Here is a 25085-nt window from a genome sequence, read left to right as displayed (position 1 = left end):
TGTCTCTAAACACAGCCACACAGACCTCCCTGCTGCTGACGTTCGTACGCCTGCATTCGGTTTCGTCCATGCAGGACAACAACAGCCTGGATTAAAGATGACACTTAAAGGAATATGATGTCCTCATTTGTAAGTGGGGTCTGAGCTCAGAGTTCTGTTGATCAAAAACCAAAAGGTTTTTTGGGGGGGTACAGAATAAGCATAGGAGAAAGAGGTTTTAAATCATCGTATCAGTTACTATGAATACAGCTAATGTGATCGAAGGGACTTCAACATGAATTATTCTTTTAGGAGAGCAAAGCTAACTATCTATATAAATAATCCCCTTTACAATTAGGTGGGTGTGAAGGGTAAAGACCCAGGAAAAAACCCTGCTCTAAGTTTCACACCTTGTAGGTGCCCAGGGTGAGCACCAACACACCTGCCTCCTCATGTCCCCAACCATCTTGGTGTAGCAGTTTTTTCCCTCAAGTCTTCCAATACCTCATTGGCAGTGTACAGAGCAGTCAAAACAACAAAAGGATCAAACCTTTGACTTCAGAGTTTTTGACTCCCTTGGCAGGATCTCATTCATTTCTCGCCTTGACCAGTGTTAATTCTGCTTGTGGTACAACAGGAAGAAGAATGTAAACCCAGGTCTGGAGCTAATTGCCACCAGTACCAAATAAGAAATGCAGACCACAGTGGTTGGCCACTCTGTCTAAGCTAAGAACAGCCCAAGGACAAGGACTGGCATGACTGTTCCTCTCCACACTCCAGGAGCCTTCTAAAATTCTATGCCCTGGAAGCCAACCCTGATCAGACATGGCCTGTGAGAACAGAACTGGTTCTTTCTCTTCTCTCCTGAGCAGTGGCCAGCAGGTAGTGGCCACTCTGGAGACTGCGAAATGGCTGCCTAGTCATTTCCATGGGGTACCAAAGGGCAAGGAGATGAACACATCCAGACTGCCCCTACCCCTTGTAAAGGACCCAGTTCATTATCCATTCAAATAGCCATGGCATGTCAGCCTTGCCGGCCGCCTTGATTGTGCAGAAATAAATAAATGAATTATGTTGTTGGGGTTTGGGCTGCAGCACAAACACATGGTCCGCATTTATCCGCACAGTGAGAGGTCCACCAGCCACTTGATATAAAAGAGGAAAATGATAATTCTTTTCTTTAGGCGCTCTGGTGCCATATGGAATGTATATAAATCATATTTTTGTTTTAACAGCGGAGGCTTTGTTGATAGATAAACATGTGGTTTATCTAAAAAAAGAGAGGATTGTGCTTTGAACAATCATTTAATGGCCGTGGATGTGCCAAATAAAAATAAAAACATAATTTTGAAAAGAGCTGGCCCCTTGCCCAAATCCGTAACAAGGAATTTCTCCTTAACCAAAGTGGTTAAAGCCCGTCGATCTGTTTTGAGTTTAAGCTGTGCTCTCTACTCAACCCCACGACAAATGGAATCCTGGGCTAATGTGCTCTAATAAGACAAGACGTTACCTTTATGAATGACCTCATGGAGAAGAGATTGGCGAGCATCGTGGAGAGGCCTTGAGCCAGGCAGCTCTGGGCTATGAAACCCAACTTCAGCTCCGCGAGACAGATTGCGTCATCGCCCTCTTTCCAATTCCAGCTAGGGATGTTTAGCAGATGGGCCTGTGGAAACAAAATCAGGTATGAGACCTCACTTTGTTACATATTCAATTGTTCAGTCTCTTCTGGGAAATGCAGCACTGCCCAAGGACTCAGGGTCATCCGGACTTGTTCTTCCTTTCCCTTGCTCTGGTCTGATGTTTGGTGTTTTGTTCAAAACTTCTGCTCATTGGACTTCAGTCTCTTTTCAATATTACTTCTGCATCCAAGGGCCCAAATCCTTCCCTCTGGTTTGTCATTTATCCAAATAGAGCCCAGGGGAATTTTCTCTTATCACAGACACATAGGCCCTCATCACTAGGATATCTGGCTAGGTTGTTCATAAAGTGGCTCCTCAAATGGACCACAAGACTGATTTCTGTTTTTGCAAATCTTCCCAATACTCTACATCAGTGACTACTGAACTTGAGTGGGCAGTAGAATCAACAGCAGGGTCTGTAAAAATCTTGGCTCACCCCCTTGGGTTTTTGATTCAGTAGATCTGGGGTGGAGCTGAGAATTTGCATATCTGACTTGCGGGAGGCTAGGCCCACACTTGGAGAACCACTACCCTGGATCATCAGGTAAATCATAGTGTAGATGTCCTACAAACTCTTGCAGACAGACTGGTCCTGTTCAACAATTAGGTCAGATCCAGTGGCACATTCATGTAATTATTTTTCAAGTGGTAAGAAGCAGAGAGTCTTGGATAATACAATGAATGGAAAAAAAAGAAAGAAAGAAAGAAAGAAAAAAATCCTCCAGAGTTGGAAAAAGAATCAACAAAACACCAAACCGAAAAAAATTTAACAAAGCTTAATGTCAAATACGGCATTTAGGTTCCAAAAAAATCAATTATATAAATTCAAAATGAGAAGACCTAACTTGGCAGCAGACCTGAGAGAAACACACACACACACACACACACACACACAATGCAAAATTTAAGTGTATGGGTAACTAAAACCTCAAATAGAGGCCATGTGACACATTACAGAAAAAAGCCAATGTTTGCTTGTTAGAAATGGTCTCCAGAGTAAGGGAAATGAACATATCATTCTGTTGTGAATGGGTCAGACTAGTTCCAGAGAACCTGACCCAGTTTTTTAATAGTCATATATAAAATGGGAGAAATGATCAGCTGAATGACTTCCAGAGAAAAATGACAAAGACAAGAGGGGATAAGTGATCTGGAAAATTCTTTTGAGGAACAGTGAACAGAGCCAGAAACCTCAGGTCTAAAGAAGGGCCATGCCCTCGTGGAGGCAGGGCAGTGCCATCTGAATGCCTCAGGTGCTATCACGTTGAGATTAGGTTTTTTCCAGGAGCTAGAATTAGGACTGACTGGTATATATTACAAGGAAACAGTTTTTTTGGCTTGTTTCATAAATAAACTTTTAAAGTGTGTAATTTGTCCAATAAATGGAGAAGTCTACCTTGAAAAACACAGGGTCTTTTTTCCTAAGACTTAGTAAATATTTCTCAAGTCTCTACAGAAAGAACTCTTACTTTCCATGAGAGGTTGGGTCAGAGAGTCCTTCTAAGTTCCTGCACATGCCAAGATTCTAAGGCTCTGAAATTACTTCTCTCTGTGCATCAACAAACACAAGGAGGCTTCCCATCCAGTTGTAATAGAAGGATGCAAGACTCCATCGTAGAAAGAAAGAGCAAGGCTAAGGGCTCCATGTTCTGCTTTCAAAAACACCACACATATGAAATTCCTTCTTGCAAAATCCACTCTGGTGACAATCTTTTGAGTCCTAAGCCAGCAGTGGTTACTGCTGGGAGAGATGGCAGTATTACCCCCAATGAGAGCATTGTTAAAATAGTCGTGTGTGTGGGCCACAGCAGATGGTGATGTCTGTCAAGTGGAGTACCAGGGGACCTTCCCCACATCAAACACTTAATTCCAACAATGAACCCTACCCTTTATTCCATTCCTCTCCCTAGTCTTCTTTGACTAAACAATGCAAACTTTTCCCCTTTACTTCTCTGGCATTGTAGAGAATGCGTTAATTTTAAGTGGAGAAATGCTCATTTTCAGTAACATCATCTGAGAGGAATGAAAAGAAATTATATATAAGTAATGAACTTGTTTGTGACAGGATATTTGGGTGGTCCCAGCCCTACAGAGACACCACTCCATACCATCTTCAAACAAACAAGCAAAACCAGAAAGTCCCTCATATCCTCATGTATCATCCAGGGTATGAACCCGGGCATTTCACTCTTGGCCCCTCATGCCCCATCTGATTTGAGTTCTTTGGACATATTTTATGTGTTATTACACAGGAAAGTCCAGCTTGTTTCAGGATTCCATAGCCTCCTTTCTTGGTCTTCATATTTTCACCAGTCATGGGACAGGAAGTGAAGCTAATGTGCCAATGGCCGGGAGGGAAATCTGTGCGCATGAAGCAAAGAGAGGATTTTGACCCAGGAATGCAAACTCTTTGTTTCTGGAAACTTTGCCTTCTTTCATTTGAGGGAATCTGGGTGTGTGCAAATGCTAGCATCAATCCACAGGAGTCTTGAGGAGAATCCTCTCTAATCTGGAGAAGAGAAATAGCAGGTCCAGCACAACCAGAACCTTCCCCCGTTTCTGCTGCTGGATTGCACTTCATTCTTATGGGAGGAGACCTGGGGTACCGCATTCCCTTCAACAGCACATCCCCAATGACCTAAGGCCTATCAGCTGTCCTGGGTAATGAGGAAAGATGAATTCCAGTCCCAGTTACATCTCTTACTATACATTCAATCATGGGGGAGTACCACAAGGAAAGACAGAATGCCAAAGAAGAGGAAACTACCTTGCTGCTATCGTTTGGATCTCAAGTGTCTCCCAATGGTCCATGTGTTAGAAGCTTGGATCCCATGAGGTGAGAAAACCTCTGGGAGGCAGGGGCCTACCGATAGGCCTTAGGTCATTGGGGATGTGCTGTTGAAGGGAATGCGGTACCCAGGGTCTCCTCCCATTTTGCTTCCTGCTCCACAACATGCTCCCATCGTGACATGTTATCCTGTCCTACAGGCTCAAAGGAACAGGATTAAATGAACACAAACTAAACCCTCCCAAACAGTGAGCTAGTAGAACTTGTCTCTTTGTAAATTGTGTCAGGTGTTTTGGTTTAAATGTGAGGTGTCCTCCAAAACCTCCTGTATTCATGAAGGAATATTTAGAGGTGAATGATTAGATTATGTGTGTTGTGACCTAATTCATCCATCCCAACTTGAATGGATGTGGGGCATGGCTGGAGGAGGTGGGTCACTGAAGACATGCCCTTGGAAATTATATCTTTCCCTCTGGCTCCTCCCTCACTCTGCTTCCTGGATACCATAATGTGAGCAGCTCTCCTTCGCCTCCTTCAGCCATGATACACTGCCTCATCTCAGGCCCGGAGCAATGGAACTGGCTGACCACAGACTGAACATCTGAAACCGTGAGCCAAAATAAACCTTTCCTCCTTCAAGTTGTTCTTGTCAGGTATTTTGATCATGGTGACAAAATGTTGACTAGCACATTCAGTGTTTATTAGTGACAGAACGATGACTAATACAACTACTGCCCAAGCAGAAGGGTTGATAGGGAGATAGCTTAAAGAGCCTGCATCTGCATTGGGCCACTGGGACTTGGTTTCCAGGACAGAGACAAAGGCTCTATAATTCACTGGGAAAATAAGAAATATGTTAATAAGGTAAGACATTAGGAGTGACACTTTTCCAAGACATCATAAACTATCCTTTCCTTGAAGAGCTTCAAGCCATTGATGCTTAAATCAGAAGATGTCATATCTTTCTTCTCTTTCAGAAATGGCCAGATTGAAAGTATCTCTCCATGGAACCTAGATATACTGAAGAGACCCAGTTGGGAGAGCACCAGCTGTTTTACAAGCCCACACTCAGGAACCACAGTTTGATTCACTGGGCTGCGACTCCATTTAAGAGAAGATGGCAGTTGGCTATTCTGTCTCCTAGCTCTCTGACTGCCCAGTGACCATGATTTGTGCCCACCAGAGTTGCTTTGCCTATGACAGAGCTTAGACCCCCTGGTCTGAAGTTACCCTGGGATGCTACAATGCACAGATGGTACAATGAGGACTAAATGAGATAATGGATGTCAAAGCTCTTTTAAAATCATTAAATGGGACACAAATGTCTGCAATTATTATGATGACAAACTCAGGGCCAGTTTTATATGGAGACAAAGTAGGCCGTTTCCCTCCTTCCCTGTAGCTCTAGAATATAACCATCATTACCTCATAAGGGATTGACACTCTTTATATTCCAAGCCTGATGTCCAATTATGGAATCAACTACCCCTTGGAATATGTAGATAGTGACATGAGTTTTCATACGTATATCAGATCTTCTCTGAAAGCAAGTTTCAATAGGTAGAGATCTATGGGTGCCTTGGATGGGTGCAGAGAAGGTACCAAGAGAAAAGGAAAAAAAATATTGAAAGAGAAGAGGAAGAAAAACATTGTAAAAGGGCAGGTAGAAGCATGTCAGGCCAACTGTGAAGCAGAGTGAAGGATATTCTATTTGGAATCCTACAGGAATGAGATGGCAGAAAATGACAAGTGGACTTTTCAGTCCTTCTTCAAGAGGAAAAATGAAATAATGGAGGAAAAATACCCTGTGCCAAAGTCCCTCCTCCTCTTATGTCCTTACTAATCTTACAGGACTCTGTAACTGATTTTGCCTAATCCTGAAACCCAAATATACTGAAATGGTTCCAAAGAAAATGATTTTTAAGCAAATAGTGGGTCTGCTGATGTATTCATCATTGTTCCTGGATAACTGCAGTGGAGAGGTTTATTGAAGATGCTCAGGTTGCTATGATCATGTGATTACTGACCAGGTATTGCCTGGATCTTAGGCCAGTTGAGCTGCTTTCAATTTGACAAGAACTATATAACTGAAATCTTCCTTGATTTCTCCAAGATGCTACATCAGCACCCATTGGAAAGAGAAGAAAAGGGAACTGACATTTCTTTCGAAACATACAACATTGATTTTCCTATTCAATCTAAATTCAGCCAAAAATCTAAACAACTTCTTAAAGCACTCCCACACTAAATGAAATTTCAAATCGCAAATGAAAGAAGGAGCATTCCTTATGGCAAGAGCTGTCACCAATCACAGCCTCACTAAAAAAATTCACCTCCACCTACAGGGGCTGCCATCAAAAAACAAACAAACAACAACAACAACAACAAAAAAAAAACCAAAAAACTGCTCTAGATTGACAACTGTGAGTTACCAATATCCTCAGACTGTATCTCTTCAGTGCCCTTGAGTTTTCCAGAGACAAACAGGAGAATGAATGTGACCTTGGGTGCCCAGCACCCAACCCTCTGGCTGGAGAGTGACACCTTCTGCAACAGGGCCACCTGCTGAGGGCTGGGCAATGCTTGGCATCGGGCAGCAGTTCTGAGCAGTGGGCCAGTCACCGACAGCAGGCTCCATTTCACAATGGCCTCTGATGGGCCTCCACACAACAAAATGGGCCAGCACTTGCCAGCAATTAAGAAATAATGGCATGGTGCTGGTGCATTTGGCAGAATGGGTTTTCTGTGAGTCACATGCCTGTCTATTTTGTAGGAATATGGCCTATAAGATGGGCCACTCTTGCCCTCAGAACTCAGCAGGGAGTTATTTCTGTTCAGACAGGACACCTGGCCCCAGGTACTGAGCAGCCTCCAGCTTTGAAGCTTCATTAAGGAGATAAGTGGTGCTATATCAAATAGAGCAAGATGTCACCTTCCCTCCCCCAAAGCTGTCTTCCGGGGAGTTCACTGACAGCCTGGGTGAAGGAGGAGAGGCTCTCAGCTCGGGCAAATTGGGAAGTAATCAGAGGGAAACAAACTGACCCCAGTGGATGTTTGCTGTTCCAATCCACCCCTACTTGAAGTTACCAGGAACATTCATTCCTTTATGTTCAGCCTGTGGGTAGCCAACTCTCTGTTCAATCTTTGAACTAACTCTGCAAATTCACATTATGGATTTGAGAATGTCATGGGTTTCTTCCTCCACCCGAGTTCTTTAGGCTTCTTTAAATTCCCCTGGCCTCAATGAAGTCCCAACACTTGCCTATGACATTAAGTGCTAAATCTTGGGGTACAAAACAGGGCTTCTCCCTCACTGATATTCTTCTGGGCATAAAGCAGAGTGCTGATTGTAAGGTAGGTATCGATAAATACTGACTGAAGAAATGACTGCCATACATAGAAATGAAGTGGTTGGGAATTAGGTGTGGATGGGATCTAAAAATACATCCACATTTCTGGGCCAAGCGGTTCAATAGATGCTTCCTGAGTACATAAGGAGCTTCCTTCCAGAGACCCACTGCAAACACGTTGCTTATTCTGAAGAAATATCCCTTTGCTTTTTTAACCTTCACATTACATCTTTTACACAGGCTTTTGTGTGGCACGATGAATACATGCATGCACATACATACGTGTGTGTGTGTGTGTGTGTGTGTGTGTGCATGTGTATCTGTATGGTGAGGCAGAGAGACTGGAACTGGACCCCAATATGTGGCTTCAGGCCTGGACGGCTCTCAATGTAATACCTTGTTGTGATACTGCAGCATCTGAGTGATGATTCTGATCTTCGGGTGGTAGTTCTTTATGGAGATTACTCTGAAAAAGAGAGAACAAAAGCTGAGGCAGGGCCTGTCATCCCCATGGAGGCTGCTGGGAAGATGCATTTGATTATCTCCAAGTGGGGTCCAAGGTAGGACCAGCAGCCTGCGCCATCCAGGAGGCTGCAGGTACTAGGGCAGGTTAAACTATGCTCCCACCACTACCTCTGGGTGGTTTGAAATGGAAATCGCAAGACAGCTACAGTATGTATCTTGGGCATGAAAAATACGAGGGAACCCTTCGATGGCTCAGTGATGGCATGCGAGCCTGTGTGGGCTGATGGCGGGGGCTTTGGGACCAGGGTCACTGCTGACATAGACATCGAAAGCAAGTTCAAATCATGGTGCCTCTGGAGCTCTGCAATCTCCCACCCCAGGGACCAGCCTGGGGACAATCTGCTCAAGTTAACAACTTGAGACAACAATGACAAATCGCACAAGCTGCCTGACAAATGGTTCTAATTGTCACACATACTTGGCCACACTCATGCACATGATTTCTAAACAAGTCTCTTAAGAGCAAGGACTCAGCCTTCCAAAGCTAATAGAGTCTCAATGATGACTTGAACACTGGTCAGAGATAAGTGCCAGCACCTGGTGGAGGTCACAATCTGGCCAAAAATTCCCTCCCATTTCCCTCAGTCTATATTGGGCATTAACCACTGCCCAACCCTCACTGGCACTCCTGTTCCTGTCAATCACAATGCTGAAAAGGGAGGAGCAGGGCGCAGATGAATGGAAACACCTGGCCCCCAGTCACAGCTATTGTACTAATGAACTGGGTGACCTTCAGGAAATCCCTGGGCTCTCTGTTCCTGTTTCCTCATCTGGATACTGGAGGCAACAGTACCTGCTTTATTTACTTCACAGGCTTGGTATGAGTAGCAAATGGGAGACCAGATGTGAAAATGCTTTGAAATCATTAAAAGCTCTCTCCACGTGTAAGTTATGGTTTTTGTCATTACTGACCCTGTCAGGAGTGACATTGTACATTTCCTTATGTGACAAGGAAGGCTAAAGAATGGAATTACACAGAAAGGCCTACCTTCTAAGCCTAATCAGAAATACAAGTGCCCCCATCATGCCCACCCCCACAAACTTCCCACCAAGCAGCGCTCCCCTCCGCTTCAGCCCTTTTTGTGCAAAGATGGAGAGAAGGCAGCCTGTGAGTCACTCTATCTGAAAAGCTGTAACTTGTGAATTTAGGGAATGGATCATGTGAAAGCCTCTCCTTGCACAAATCCACCCTGGGCTTTTTGCACTTGAAGGATTTCATTTTATTTTTGAAAAAGTGTTGTGTCGGGCCCCAGCATATAACTCAAGGACTTTGAGCCTCTGTCAGCCTTCGCGGGGCAGTTCATGGCATCAGCCAGTTTTCTGCATTAGCTCATTTCAAATGGCTCTTTGACATTTTAATTTCAAAAGGGGCAGATTGGTCTCATTAAACTAAGGAGGGAGGAGGATTATACAAATAAGAGAAAAACGGAGCCCATTTTTAACCCTGAGCTTCTCATTTCCTTTTGCTACCCAGGCCTTGGTTCTGGTACTGGTCCCTGGATGGATTAGTCACAATTCTGATACTACCTTTGTCCATGAGGATGACCACTTCGGCATCCTGCCAATCACCCTGGAACCTACCTATGTTTATTTTAACTTGATCCCCATCAGGGTTTAAACTGAATTTTGCAATGAAGAGAAATGCCCATCTCAAGCTACTTTTCATGTCAATTATTCATCTTTACGGGGGAAAAATGTGGGCCAGCCCCAGACTTTTCTGAGGGATCAAAACCTTAAGTGTTTTTTTTTTTAATTGTTGTAAATTTGAAAGATGATAAAGCCCAGCTCTTCTAAGGCGATGTTTTTGTCACTTAAAATTACAGAAAAAGTGTGTGAAGCTTCTCCCTACTCCACCCTCTCTGCAGCCTGGCCTGAGTTCATGCATGAACTTCCTTAGACGGACTGCATCAAGTGCACTGCCAAAGAAAAGTGAGTGGGAAGAGAAGATCCCGCCAGATGCTGCCTGCCAGACACAGGGAACAGATGCTGTGGGCAGGACCTGCTCATCCCACATGCACCAGAGGAATTCCTCCACACCACTGATGGGAATGCTCATGTCACTTGGGGCCACTGATTAAAAGCAAAGACAAAGGAGATGTGAGCATTGGAATGACACAAAGGCAACTTCCCAACCTTCACCTTCAGGTAAATTCCCAGGTCAGTAACACAAGCTGCAGGGAGAGGGAAGCCTTTGTCTGGATCAGAGGATGGCTGTTCACAATTAAGCCAGGGTTCCTGGGGATACAGGGCGGTGAAGTGTTTTCTCTGAGTTCATCCTCTCTCCAGAAGATTCTCTTGATTATTCCCTCCCAACTTAACTCATCTACAATTTATGCTAGAGAGGAGACAAATTCCAAAAGGGCTTTAACTACCTGGAACAAAATGTCTGGGCTTTTTAGTCATTTCATAACCATGGAATATAACTGCAAGTCTATGGAAAGAAGAAAAACAGGACAAATTTTCTTCTGCAAAGAGAGAAGAACAAGGTGGAGCTGGAGCAGGAATGAGCTCTAGATGGGCCTATCTCATGTTTAGAAAAGGCACTGGGAGGAGTTGTCCCAAAAGATCTCCCCAAGAAGATGCTGTGTTAAATTTTTTTAAAAAAAAGAAAAGAAAAAAGAAAGAAAGAAAAGGAGAGGAGAGGAGAGGAAAGGAGAAATACTCTGTAGAACATTATCTCAGAGCTTCCTATTAGTACTAAAACTAAATTCATTGAAAAAGCTCTCAGTGAGGAACACAAATTTTGGGCAACTGGTTCAAACAAGTTCTTAGTTGATAACCTCCTTGTTGGGGTGATGCTAAACTTGCTATAGATGAGCCAGCAAAGCTCCAGCTTTGCGGGCTTCTCAACCTCAGTGCTACTGACATTTTGGACTGGATAATTCTCTGTATAGGGGTTGCCTGAGCATTGTAGGAGGATTAATAGGATTCCTGGCATCTATCCACCAGATACCAGAAAGACCATCCTCAACTTAAATCATCTCCAGACATTGCAAAATGTCCCCTGGGGGGCAAATCTGTCTCCAGTAAAGACATCTGGGGTTCACTTCCCCTTGGAGATATGGTACGTTTATCCAGACCTGCACTCTTCTAAATTTATCTTTTCTTTTTAGTTTTGTCTCAAGAAATCTCAAACCCAAGACCATCTGAGAGCCCCAGAGATACCATCTGTTAAGGCTGAGCTTCCTGGTGGTGCCCTGGGCTCCATTACTTTCCTCCCCACCATGGCCTCAGCTCCCCATCAGGCTTCTGTGGAATGACTTATTGGGGAAAGGGGGACGGTCTCACAGATACTGTCCTCTGCAGACCCAAAAGGGCTGCACGTGGGCCTCAGAGGGCCAAACCTAAAGCCTTCCCCAGCATCCCCCACCCATCCCAAGTTACCTCATGATGTTGGAGGCATCTTCTGCATCTGGGTCAGCACAGTACTTGTTGGCAAGGATGAGACACGCATCTGCTGACTCTATCTGAGACACCAAAAGGAAAAAATCACAGAACACAAACATATAAATAGCCATGCTCAACTGCAGTCTCTCTCTCTGTTGACAGTTCTTAGGGAAACTGGTGTTTTGCAAGGGCAGAAAATAAAAATTGTGAGAGATTATAGCATTTGTCAAAAGTGTAGGTTGCAAGTTCTCGTTACATTACAAACATTTCATCTTGTCGAGGTTGGTGGGTACAGAATGTACCTTGGTAATTACACATGTCATTTGGCATAGCCACTTTCACGTAGGACTTCCAGATTTCTTTAAATACAATTAAGTAAGCCTTTCAATCCCCTCTACATCTCCTTTCTCAATTGTGTGTGCCATCATCCTAATTTTTCCAGCCTGGAAATCAAGGTTGGTGGGCTAACCCCCTTCTTCTGGGTGACCAAGTTAACAAGAGTAGTTTGGGATTCAGAAATTTAGACTTCAAAGACCTTCATATAACCCATCCCACATCATCATTATCTATGTGTAAGAAGAAATCAGAGCCCTCAATTAGACAACAACTCCGTATCGTTTGGTACTCATTAGTATTCAGATAGTCAAAAGACAACAAACCTATTATATGAAATGATTCATTACAGATGAACTCAAAATACAACCTACTGACTTATGTAAACATAAGCCAAGAGGGGTTTGTTCCTTAGAGGGAACCCTGAGTTTGATGTGCTAATAATTGCTTGCATTTAAATTAGGTCCATGAACAATAACTATTTTCTCTGTTCTCATAAGATTTCACATGAGCCTTAACTTGGGTCATGTCTGGTTAATATTAAAATTAACTGGCCCAGGTTAGCATACTCATTCTCATGCTGGCTCGGGCCTACAATCTGTCACACTTGGTATGCTGTACTTACTACCATTCCTGCATTTGGTGGAAGGGCATGGTTTCCTCCATGGTATGTCACAAATTTTCTCTACATTTCTTTAATAATGCAAAGAATTTACACAAATCCTTTTGGATTATTCATGATTGTCAATTATATAATTTACACAAGTATGTGGCGCCCACAGTTAGCCTTTAGACTTCAGTGGATTCCCATTATTAATGTACACCCACTGGCATGCAAATATTGACCATGTTTACAAAATCAATATTAAATGAATAAAGTAGCAGATGCCATTTTGGTATGTCCCCTTCCTGTCCTACCCTCCGGGGTATATTTTATGAGAAAAGTCTAATAGTAGATTCTAGAAAAAATGATTTTCCCATTATCAAGTGATGTCAGATACCTGCAAGTTTAGTTTTGTATCTTGCAATGGTGGGGGAAAGGAAGTTCAAGATGTTTTATGACTTCATACAATTTTACTTTATACCTTACCCTAATGTTTCTATGTAAACAATAGATGTTGGAGCTATCTTGAATCCAATTTAAGTAATCAAGGTAGGAATTAAGAATTATTTTGTTGACTATAAGACTCTTGAGTCTGAACGACTGGTCTACTTTCTTTTATATTGAGGGAACCAGCAAAATAAGTTTCATGTTAAGAGTAGTCCAAGCATGGAGCACCTATAGGTGGCCTACCATGTGCCAGCAGCTGAGGTCCTGGGGCCAGTGGAAGGGTGATTTCAAGGTTGGTAGTGTCTAGTCTAACTTATCTCAATCAGTGTTTAGGAGATGACCACTGGCCATCCTGGAGGCACATCCCCTGACTGAAGTCTGACTCCCCTGCACTCTAAGATGGAGCAAAGCAGAAGTCACCTCTTCCTCCTTACCTTGACTCTTGCAAGATCATGCGGATTGAGGACTGAACCCTGATAAAATTCCACCTGAGTAAAATGTCGTTTGAATAGAGCTTCAAGCTCCAGGTTAGGGGAAATGCTGCACAGGGAGAGAAAAGAAACAGCCATTGGTTATCATGGACCCAGGATCTCAGCCTCCATACCTCCCTTCTCTTAAGTGCCCATAGGGAGACCTGGAGAGAGGCTCTGACCTTTAAAGGAACCTCTTTTCTTATAAATAAAAAGATCACTCTTAAAAAAAGTAAAAGCCCAGCCCCAGGGCAAACCAAATCCAGTACCCAGGTAAAATAGCAAGGCTTTTGGCCTTTACAAAGGCTGTGACCTTTTGGTTTGGCATGAATCGGGCCTCTCTTTTATGAGTGGAGAACTGGTTGTGAAATCAATGTAATGGCTAATTTCATGTCAACCTGATTGGGCCACCACAGCAAGTTGCCCAGTGTGATCACGAAGGTGTTTCTCAATGTGGTTAGAATTCGAATAAGCGAACTCGGGAAAGTAGATTACCCTTCTTGGTAAGTGGGCATCACCCAGTCCACTGAGGGTCTGAGTACAACAAAAAGGGAGAGGGAGGAGGAACCTGTCCCTTTTGCTTCCTCCCTGGCAGCTTGCCTTGGGACGTCTCATCTCATCTTCTCCTGCCCTCAGACTATGATTGATAGCATTGGCTTCCCAGGTTCTCAGACCCTCAGACTCAAGTGGAATCACACCCCCATCTCGGTCTCCCATTTGCAGATGGCAAAGTGTGGGACTTCTCAGCCTCCACAATCAAGGGAGCTAATATATCTCATAAATCTCTCTCTATATAAACAGACACGTGTGTGTGTAGTTATAGGTAGATAGAGTTATAGGTAGATATAGAGAACTCTATCTCCATCTCTGTCTACTGAATCTCTGGAGAACCCTAACTAACAGAGTGAGAGATTAGCCACCGCTTCACTTAGCCAAGTCACCCTGCACTGGAGCCCTTCCTCTGCTTCTCTGCCTCATGGATTTCTAATACCCCAAAACCCAGATCAAAAAAGTGTCACCTCTGAGCAGCCACAGACAGACTTGATTTACCCCCAGGACTATTCTTGATTCACATACCCTACATATCACACTTCTGAGTGCTGAGCCATAAAGGTACCTTTCCCATTGAAGGACAATGATTTAAAAAGTGATTGGCCTATTTATTCATTTAATTCTGCAGAGCTGAACAATACCCACTCTCTAGTATTTAAATGTTAGGCAAATGTTGACTTAGCACAGTTGCTGGCACATAATAGGTTCTCACTGAATAGTGTCTCCTAGGCAGGCCCTACTCTCATTGGCCAAGACTGCTGCTTCCTTCTCCATTGACTATAGTGCTCTGCGAGGAGGCCTGCAGGGTCATCATGACTTAGTGAATTCTGCCTGATCACCAACTGTCCCCATCCCCACCTCAGGCACTCAGGGAGGAGCACACAGTGGTTGGAGGGTCTGGGGACAGCAGCAGGCTCTTACTTGTGAAGAAAGACGATCTCCACGTTGACATCATCCCGATCCTTGTGCAAAAAGTCCTTCAGGAAGTTGGAAACACTTTCCAGAGTGATGTGTCCACAGACCACAATGTGCCTGAACAGGAGAGGCTAGTTAGATCAGGCCAGGCCTGGGACGATGACCCCTCCCCCCCACGCCCTGGCAAGGCAGAGCAAGCGTAGCAGCTGTGGGGAAGGTTCACCTCCTCCCTCCACCTCGTAAAGCCCAGCACCCGGCCCCCAAGGGCTGTGTGGCAAAGCAGCAGTACTAGCAGGTGCTCAGAGACTTCGAGACAGAAAAGGCATATGGGCTTCTCACCTGATGCCGCACAAAATCCTATTAAAAGCCTAACCGTTTGGCCAAGTGGTTTTATGCATTTAACAATAAGTGACATTATGCTTGCGCTTAAATGCTGCATTATCAAGTCCCTTGCAGATTCATATCTCTCCCTTTCTGCCCACAAAGCGTCCTCCTGGGAGATTTACCGTATGAGTCTTGGTTTATGACATAGAGCTTATCAGGTAATGAGATAACAAATCTTGCTGAAACGATGATTTTGTGTGTAAGAAAGCGGACTTTTATCAGGGTGGCTAATGTGCGGCTTGACACGTTATAGGCTCGGCTGGCCATAAGCAGTAAAAAGGAAATTTTGCATTTTTCCACCATAACTTCTCCGACAATGGGGGCATGTAACACTTTACAGTAAGTGAGCATTACTCAGGGCTAAATGGGGATGGGATGCTTAAGGAATCGCTGATCACCCGCTGGCTGCCTGTCCCAGAGGACCACCTCCTCGGGGTGCTTGGGACTTCCAAGTGAGCCAAAGGAATTTGACCGTAAGATAGGGGAAAGCCAGGAAGGAATGAGGCTGGAATGCTTGCCTTATCCTAGGGTGGTTTGGACTTCTGTTTCCAGAAATAGTGGCTCTTTCTGAAGAGATGACACCCTCTCCAGAGCTGTAGTGACAACAGTTCCTGCAATATCTCTTGGGCTCCTGGACCAATCTGACCTTGGCACCAGGCTTTCCCATGCCCACTTGTTTTTGTCATTCGATGCCCAAGCCAGAATAAGCACTTTGATGCTAGAGTTAGCCCTAAGGCCAAAAGCCAGGGCCTGAATGTGCAGTTGCAAGGGGGTCCACTCATCCTGTCCCTGTGCCCCTCAAGCTGACAGTGACGGGGGCAGGATCTCTAGCTGTGCTTTCCGAAGAGGGCAGGTGGTAAACACATAGCGAGGCAATTTCCTGGGTAAGATTTAGAATGGTCAGGTCCTTTGCACTTCATAATTGCTCTGTGCACATTGCAATAAGGCAGCATGCTCATTGGCTGGAGGCAGCTCATAATGGGAGGCAGCGATGATGGCTTATGTGATGTTCCATTAGCTGCCATTACAAGAGCCTGCCCTTTTGTGGTAATTTGGTGCTTGACTAAGTATGTGAGAATAATGCAGTAAACTCATTGGTGAATGGATAATGATGCAGAACAAAGAGTAAATCAATAATATGCACGACACAGTTAATAATATCACCATTATGGACTGTTATTGTTACGGTGGTGCACTTAGCGATCAGGTGAGCAGTGGCCATCAAGGGGGAGGGAAGAGTGTCATTGAGCTCCTTCAGAAGAAACAACTTAACAAGATCACTTTGCCCTCTAGCCGGTACCTGCTAGATTAGGGGAGATCCCTTGACAACTCATCCAAATTCCATCCCTGACCCCCTCCTTACTATAAGGCTGTGAAATATAACATATATAAGAAGATATAACATAAAGACTTAGATTATATACATTTTTATTATGTCATATCTTACAGTGTTTCTTGACTATGACAAAACAGGCTACCCCTGAATGTGCATGTTCTGAATAAGATTTCCAATTGTGAATTTACTAGGTATGCTGAGAAAGTGACTGAGAAACAGGATTCCCCTCTTTACTCACCTCTGCACAAATGGTAATAGGTTTTCTTGGTGCCATGCTAACGCTTTCTGCCTGCAGATGTCCAAGATTAAGTACAAGGCCACCATAAATCTGACTATCGGTATCCATCCCCATAGCTGAGGCTGCCATTTCTATGAGAAAGCAAGCCAGACAGGAATCCCTGCCCTGCTACCAAGGATGCACGGCATCCAGGGTAAATTCCTTATTCCTGTTCAGTGTGTGAGGAAGATGAGAGGTTAACACCACCCCATCAGCCTCCTGCACCAGGCACTGTGAAGTTAAAAGTTTCATACAAGCATATGTCTGGTTATTATTCAAAGCCAGACTCAAATCAATGATAGGTCTGAGGAAATGCCCAGACATTCATCCTTCCTATCCTGTACACAAAGAAGTGAATGAACATCTGTCAGAAATGCTTCTTCCTCTTCAGAAATGATCCATGCCTAGGAGAGACGTGTGTGAAGTGGCAGAGGAGGAGATGAGCTGCCCCCTCACCTTCCAATCAAAGGCTCAGCTGGCTGATTTATTCAGTCTTAGAAAAAGTCAGGGTTCTCTTACTTGAAAATGTGCCGGGTACTTATAAAATATATTCCAATGCAATCAATATTATCCCTTAAGCCCTTAATTAGCTTTCACTTCTCTTAAGAAGTAGACAAATGCTGGCAAGAGAGAGGAGAAAAAAAGAGATTGACTTTTTTTTCATTTGGTGCTAGGTGTCCAATACCATTCTAGACAATTGAAAATATATATCTTTTAGCTACAGCATGATTTCTGGGGTAGAGAAGAGTCCTTATCAAAAAGGAAAAAAAAATCTTCCTTCAACATAATTGGTATTTTTGCTCAGGAAAAAAAAGTGAGATTGATTGAAAGCAGATTGCCTTTTTTTTTTTTTTTGCCCAGGGAGAGTTATTAGGTACATTATCATGGCAACCTTGAAGAACCCATATTGTTCCAATCTGTCCTGTATCTGATTTGAAGATTTATGGCCTCCCCCTTTCATGCCAATAATCATTTCCTCCATTTTGTTTTCCATACAGTGGAAGTTATCAAGGAGCTCGCATATTGAAAATGTTTGAATGCAGTTGGAATTGATGAATGGGAAGACACCAACTCGGTGACCCAGTATCCGCATTGGAGGATCTGCCCCTGCCAGCCTGTGTCTGCAGAAGCACCAGAGGCCCTGAAGGAGCACAAGGATGGATGGTGAACAGGGAAAATTTATTTTCCAGAAATATTTTCCGCATTTGAAAATTCTGGGGGCAGGAGCTTGGGGAAGGATAGTACTACAGGGAGAAGAGATGCAAAATTTATGGTATCCTCGATTATTCAAAATATGATTGAAAATATTGTAAGACTGAGAGCAGGTTGTGCCCTCTGTAGAAGCAGTGATGATTACTCTTATGACATGATTTGAAGAAGGCCAAAAAGATCCCTAACCAAAACGATCTCTGTTGGGTTCTATGACACCAGCAAATTTACCAAATGAGATTAAGACTCTGATATCTGGCACTAAATAACTTGTTTTGGACAAGGGATCAGTTTTGCATTTTACAACTCACAAAACAGAGTCTTTTGAGGAGCTGGAGCTAGCACATAATTCATGAGGTTAGCCCAAGAATTGATTTAAAGAGACGATGCAGGTAAGGGCCTAGCAAAGGGCTTGCACATTATAGGCATTTTAAAATGGCAGGAGTCAAGTGACATCTTTTGCCTCAGTGTGTGGCAGAAATAAAGTGTTTTGTGCCCCTTACAGTCTCACCTAATCCTCAAAAAAATGTGTGTTCCTACTATCTGCAGCTTTTCAAAGGACCTCTCCGTACCTGAGTCTCCTTAAGTCTCATGCCTGACACCCCACAGAAAGTAAAAGTGACTTTCCCAGGATGCAGTCCAGGTCTCTGACTCTAATTCTAAGAGGGAGATGGTAAGGGAAGGCTGTGGCTATTTCAGCTCCTGCAGGACAGGGAGGACTGGGCCAATAAGAGGTTCTTCTGGATTCATGGTGAGTGCATGTCCCAGGGGCCCTCAATGGTTCAGAGGAGATGTTTGGTGAGATTGGGTGGGGGATACAGAGATGAACCTCACTTAAAACAATATCATTAGAGATTCTGGCTGCATGTGGTCAGTTAGGACAGAGAGTTCAAGACAGCAAAGTTTGAACTATACGAAATCATAAATCCTACTGGTCAGGTCTACACCAAATTTTAAATTCATTAATACATTTTGGTGAACCAAGGGTCTATAAAGTAGTGTAAATATCTATTTGAGACAACTGTGCATCATGTCTAGTTTAGGATGTTCTCACCACTCCAGGAATCATATGAGTCATTTACAATGGGGAATATTTAGACAAGTTAAGATCTGAAGTCATCTAAAGTTGCTCCCATCTATGGCTCTGGATGTAAACTTTTTCAGCCCTCTGGCAATCTTCAAGACTGATTTCTATGGGGCCTGAGCACTCGGTTTTTGAAGATGGCCAATAGACTTAAAATAATAACTGTGTTTGATCTGATGATTTTTTTTTTTTTTTTTTTGCTTTTAAAGGTTTGTTTAGTTCTGTGAGGAAATATTTCTTGGGAAAAGGTAGCATAAATTATTAATGATAGACTTAAAAGATCCATCTCAGATACACAAGGAAGAATATAAATGCCAAAATTGAGGCAGATGGCATTTTCTGGAAAGGAGTTAATGATCCGTTAGGAAGTACTTGGTTTGGGTTAGTCAGGAGTTGGAAACACTGGTGGGTCAGGGAATAGCCATGGTATCATGTGGTTGAATGTGATGTCGTAAGAAAAAGGATATTTGACTGGACATATCACCAGAAAATTACCACCTGCCTATTTCCTGGGCACATCTGCATTAAATATACGGTGCAGTGCATCTCCTGTTATTAAGTATCAGGAATGCAGCCCCTCACATCCTCCTCAGCCATTCTGCTCCCTCCTTGGTGATGGGCCAGAAAGCTGGAATGCCCATGTTTCACTCAGTTCCACAGAGGTCTCCTAGGGTGCACATAGGACAGGAGGGGCAGCTACCAGAAGGGAATGTGCCTATGAATAAGGCACCCAGAGATCCAGTGAGGATGAGTTTAGTTCAATTTTAAATGGAAATTGACAGATTTTTAAAAAGCATCAGGTAGTGGTTTTTAGAGCCACGAGCTTTGAAAAAGTGAACAATGACAGTGTGATACGGATCAGTCCCCTCTCACATTATCAGGTGTATCTTAATGTCAGAATGCCTTTGAAAAATATGCCTTGTTTACTCGATGGGGAAACTTAGGCCCAGCCATTTGGAGCAAGGTAGGTATCAAACCAAGATTGACCCCCTCTTTTGATGTCTTCTAAAGAGAGGAATCAGCCAGTGTTGTGGAAATGACCCTGGGACAGGAACCCGGAGAGTGCACAGCCAGGCTTTGTGACCATGAACCAAATTCCATAAAATGAAGAGTCGGAGGGGCTATAGCCAGCAGCCCTGGTGAATCCTCCCTCAGATCTCCAGTTCTCTGCCCCCACCCTAGTTCACGCCATCGTTTTATCTTGTCTAGACATCCGACATCACTTCCTAATTGATTTCCCTGTTTACTCTCCCCACATCCCCAGGCCCCCAAAAAGCTAAAGAGCAAGGACTGAAGCAAATCCGACAACCATCAGATTCTGCAAGGGTGGGAAGGTCTTAGATCTCTCCTGAGCAGAGCCTAGCTCTAAGAAGACAATGTAAAATGCACAGCTCTGGGCTGTTTATTTTTAAAGATACTATATCCATTTTTACTGGAACAAGTATAAAGAACTTAAAAAACCCATAGCTATCCTGTCACAATAAATCATACAGAGTAAATTGAAAATCCTATACAGCTTTCTCTGAATACATTGTGCTCACTTTGTCAAAGAGGTAGATGAAATGTGGCATATATTGATCTAGATGTCTCTGTAAAACTATAATATTTATATCAAATACATATGCTAGGCTCTCTTCTGTCTTTCTGCCGAGGCTTGTAATCAGGCTCTCACCATCCCACCTCTCCCCAGTGCCTCCCACCCGTGGTAGCCCCTGGCACGGGGTGGGGGGGGGAATGAATTTTAAGCAGTGCTTGGCAAAGGGAATGAACATTTTATCAAAAAAGAAGCTGGATGGTTAGAGACTCAACAACCCACGCCACATGGTGGTCAGCACAAAAGGCGCCTATTCTCCCTCTTAGATTGAACTTGAACTTCACAGTGTGTGCAACTTTCTGACTCTTATCTGAGCTGGGCTGCATTCTGTCTCACCTGGTAGTGTTTTCTTGGCCTTCTGTCATGTGATTTGGGTCATGCCCTTCACAGTCACTATTCTACAGCTTGGTTTTATTTGGTTTTGTTCTTAAGGATCAATATCCCCCTGTAGAAAAGGAAGAGGCTAACCCAACTCCTACCTTCCCACTTCCTCCTTTACTGACAGCCTGTCCCCAAGAGGCTGACTTCCATGTGGGGGAGGTTGCCACCAGCAGGCTGCATCAGTCTCATCCTGCCAAACCACCCCAGGTCCTTGTCAGGGCCCCTCAGATTTTCAAGTCCTCTTTGTTGTCCAATGGGCTGGTTGGCAGAGTTAGCTTTGCCTGGACACCCTAGGCAGAAACTGAGCAATTGGTAATTGCTAGAACCACTGGCTGATTCAACCATCTCCAATCGACTCCCCTGCTTCAAGTTTGTGAGGCAGCTGTACATGAAGTGAAAAAGAAAACAACTGAGAGTATCATGTCTGTAACCCTAACCCTCACTATAACCATGTCCTGTTAAAAGAAAGAAAGAGAAAAAAAAAAAAAAAAACAAGGAGTTTCAGTGATAAGATAATTTCCTACCCTTGGCCACATCTAGTACTTTGCTAATCACAAAGGAAGGAAAAGCATTCTCCCTCCTAGTGAGGAAGAGAATAAAGTAATCATCTTATCCAGCTGTCAGCAGAGCTATTCTGGAGGAAGCAGGCTGTTTTTTTGTTTCCCAAGATGGGGGCAGAAGGCAGAGCAAATAGACCCCAACAGTGAAACAAAGGCACCTCTGTAAATAGAGCCCAAGGTCAGGGAGAAGACTACTGGTAGACCCAGCAGAGATCCCAAAAACACTCTGCACAAAGGTAACCCATTCTATTATATGCAGACAGTCAGGACCTAAGCCACACTAGAGGATCTGCGTGTGCACATCCACCATCCCAGATCACAATCAGATCCCAACAAATAGATCATGCACATAATTATAGTCAGTCCAATAGACATAATTGTCAGGTCATTAGTGAGGAAAGATCACACATCTTTTTAGCTTATGAACTACATAGAGCCTCTGTGCAAGTCTTAATAAGTTCTGGGGAACCTCTACGTAGGGGATGTTGGTTGTTTTACTTGTCTGGCATACATCCTCCCCTCTGTCATTGGGCTCTCACTTTTAATTACAAATAGAGTTGGGATGTCTTATTGCGATTTCATGCATGCCTTCCATGCCCATGCAAGGCCAATTGGTACTTTTAAATCTTGCAAGGAGTGAAGCTGTGAGAGTCCAATCATCCTAATGGCAAAATCCTGTCATGACTACCCACAAGGTTTGGCTTCCTGGATCTCAGAGATGCGTCTCTGAATCTTTTCTGAACCTTCTGGGATCTTTCTCTTCAGTTTTGCTTCAGATTCTGTAAGGTACTCTACCCTTGAAAAAATAATTTTGTTTTGTGCTGAAATTGGCAAAAATAAATTTCCATAGCCTACCATCAAAAAACCATAAGTGATAGATTTGTTTACCTCTGCTTTTGTTTCTCATTTAATTTACACAATGACCAGTAGGCAAGTATCATCACTACCATTTTGTTTTCTTCTCATTTCCTTTCTTTCTCCCAGGAAGAGGAACAAGACAACCTTCATAAGTGAGCAATCCCATCAGTACTGAACTCTCACAAATTGCACTGGTTCTTTCTTGGGTCACTCGCCACACCCTCAACCCTCTGCATTTTATTAATGCCATTACTTTGGGTTTGGTCCTTGGACATTTTTTTAATGAGCCAGGTTACCCCTGACCTGACTCCTTCAATCCTATTGAAATTGTCTTGGTATTCTGCTATTTCAGAGAAACTGGAATAGTAAATGGCACTCTCCTTCTTTCAGATCAAAGCAGATTAGCCACTTGATGATGCTGTAACTGAACAAGCAAGGACTGGGAGATGAGAAGACAAGGCAGACAAAGGTCAGCCTTAACCTTAGGGAATGAAGGTGGAATAAAGGGGAATGAGTCCAAGCAAAGAAGGTTTTATCACTTCATCTGTGGAGAGGGTTTTAATTTGCAAAGGGAGCCCCCAACTTCTCTGCCCACACCCCTGAAAAGTCACTCATCATGGCTCTAGAACACTGCTGTTGGGGTTGACCCTCCCATAGTGATGCATCCTTCCCTTGTTCTCCAGCCATCTCCAAGGGATTGGCTCAGCTAGCAAAAACTGTCATTCACTCTGAGTAGACCCAACATACATACAGAGTCCCCAACTTAAGATGAGTCCACTTGCAATTTTTCAACTTGACAGTAATGCAGAAGTGTACCCATATAAACACTCTGCAGTCCCCCTTCACTATAGCATTAAAAAAAATTGCATGACATGTTGAATATTTCATTCTAAAAAAGGCTTCGTGTTGGATGATTTTGGCCAACTGCAGCCTTATGTAAGTGTTCTGAGTATATTTAAGGTGGGTTGGGCTGAGCTATGATGTTCAGTAGGTTAAGTACATTAAATGTATTTTGACCTGTAATATTTTCATTTTATAATGGGTTTATCAGGATGAAACCTCATCAAAAGTTCAGGAACATCTGTACTCTCCCCTGTATGAGCAGAATTCCAGCACTTGTTACACACAAGAGCCACAGGCTTGGAGGCTTGCTGGGGCATGGCACGCCCTAGCAAGATAATTGTGGAGTATGGAAAGAAGCAATCGTCAGGGTAGCCCCAGCAGCTCTTCAACTCTCCCAAATCTCCCTGCACCCCTCCTCTCCTGGGTCCTTCATTAGAGCCACAGGTTTTCAGTGCACACAGGCACTCTGCTGTTAACTCTTCCCTAAACTGCTCCGGTGGGCACATTCAGCCATGTGAATTATCACATACTTTTAGGAGTATTCCCTATAATGGGCTTCCTGCTTTCATGATTATTTCACACCTTCGTGATTTTATTGAACAAAATTCCTGCCAAAAGAGCATTTCACTGTGATGGTGCTCCTACATAATTGAGCTTCTGTTTAGCTGTCACTGGTTCCTTGGGTGGTTCTGATTGGTCAAGGTCTCAGATAAGCTCCAAGAGAGAATGCATCACATTCTCTTGCTCATCCTTTCAACAACAGAGACAGGCACAGTACCTGGCACATGGTAGGAGTTCAAATGGCGGTTTTACTGAATCTGTTCTAGATGTTAGCTGGCAATATGCCTATGGGGTTGCTATCCATCAACTAAGGCCATAAAACCTCTCAGAGATGGGCATGCATTTATCTCTGAACTGCCTGCACGTCTCCCTGTTGAAAGGTATTGGGGCAGGGGGTGATGGAGCTTATTTTCACTAACAATCAGTACCCATATTCAGAACAGTCCTTACAGTTCTAGGGGTGAGAGTAGGGCACTGTCATGCAACACCAACCCCAGACTTGGAGACTCAGCCCTGACGGCAACAGACAGATTTCCGTGACTCTCAGGCTGCATTGGTCTCTATACTATTTTAATAAAAAGAGACACTAGACTTGGCCAGTTAGAAAGTTTCCTGATTTATTTTCAGAATTCAATGACAGCAGCCATGGGATGGACCCCAAATCTATGAAGAACTGCTTTGAACAGCTCTGGAAAGACTTTTAACAGAATGAATGACATAGCAGAACTTAGTCTCAGATGGTTACATTTGTTCCTGAGAGGCTACATCTTCCTAGCAAGGAATCACTCAATCAAATATGAGGTTGAGCAGAAAGAATCTTCATGGATTATAATTAGAAAAGTCACAATCAGAGTTCTTTTTTTTTTTAATGGAAGAAAGAATACTTGAGAGCAAAAGTCTAGGTTTGAATATGACTTATTTTTTTTTAAAGGTACACAGTTCATCTCCCACCTACACTTCTATTCT

At 43.6% G+C, this 25085-nt stretch overlaps 1 protein-coding gene across 4 annotated transcripts in view; it reads right to left on the bottom strand.

The window, feature by feature from the left end:
- Kcnma1 (potassium calcium-activated channel subfamily M alpha 1) overlaps positions 1 to 25085 on the bottom strand; it is a 706297-nt gene that overhangs the window by 186089 nt on the left and 495123 nt on the right. For all 4 annotated transcript variants that reach the window (XM_027931402.3, XM_027931380.3, XM_027931382.3 and 1 more), the window contains exons 10-14: positions 15039 to 15149; positions 13530 to 13635; positions 11709 to 11791; positions 8196 to 8265; positions 1490 to 1645 (exon numbers count right to left, since the gene is read on the bottom strand). In XM_027931402.3, the coding sequence (XP_027787203.3) occupies positions 1490 to 1645; positions 8196 to 8265; positions 11709 to 11791; positions 13530 to 13635; positions 15039 to 15149 (526 nt within the window). The remainder of the gene's footprint in view (positions 1 to 1489; positions 1646 to 8195; positions 8266 to 11708; positions 11792 to 13529; positions 13636 to 15038; positions 15150 to 25085) is intronic.

This window comes from Marmota flaviventris, chromosome 4, assembly GCF_047511675.1.
Source record: "Marmota flaviventris isolate mMarFla1 chromosome 4, mMarFla1.hap1, whole genome shotgun sequence".
In the NCBI taxonomy this organism is placed as follows: Eukaryota; Metazoa; Chordata; class Mammalia; order Rodentia; family Sciuridae; genus Marmota; species Marmota flaviventris.
This window is presented reverse-complemented; position numbering and strand designations above follow the sequence as displayed.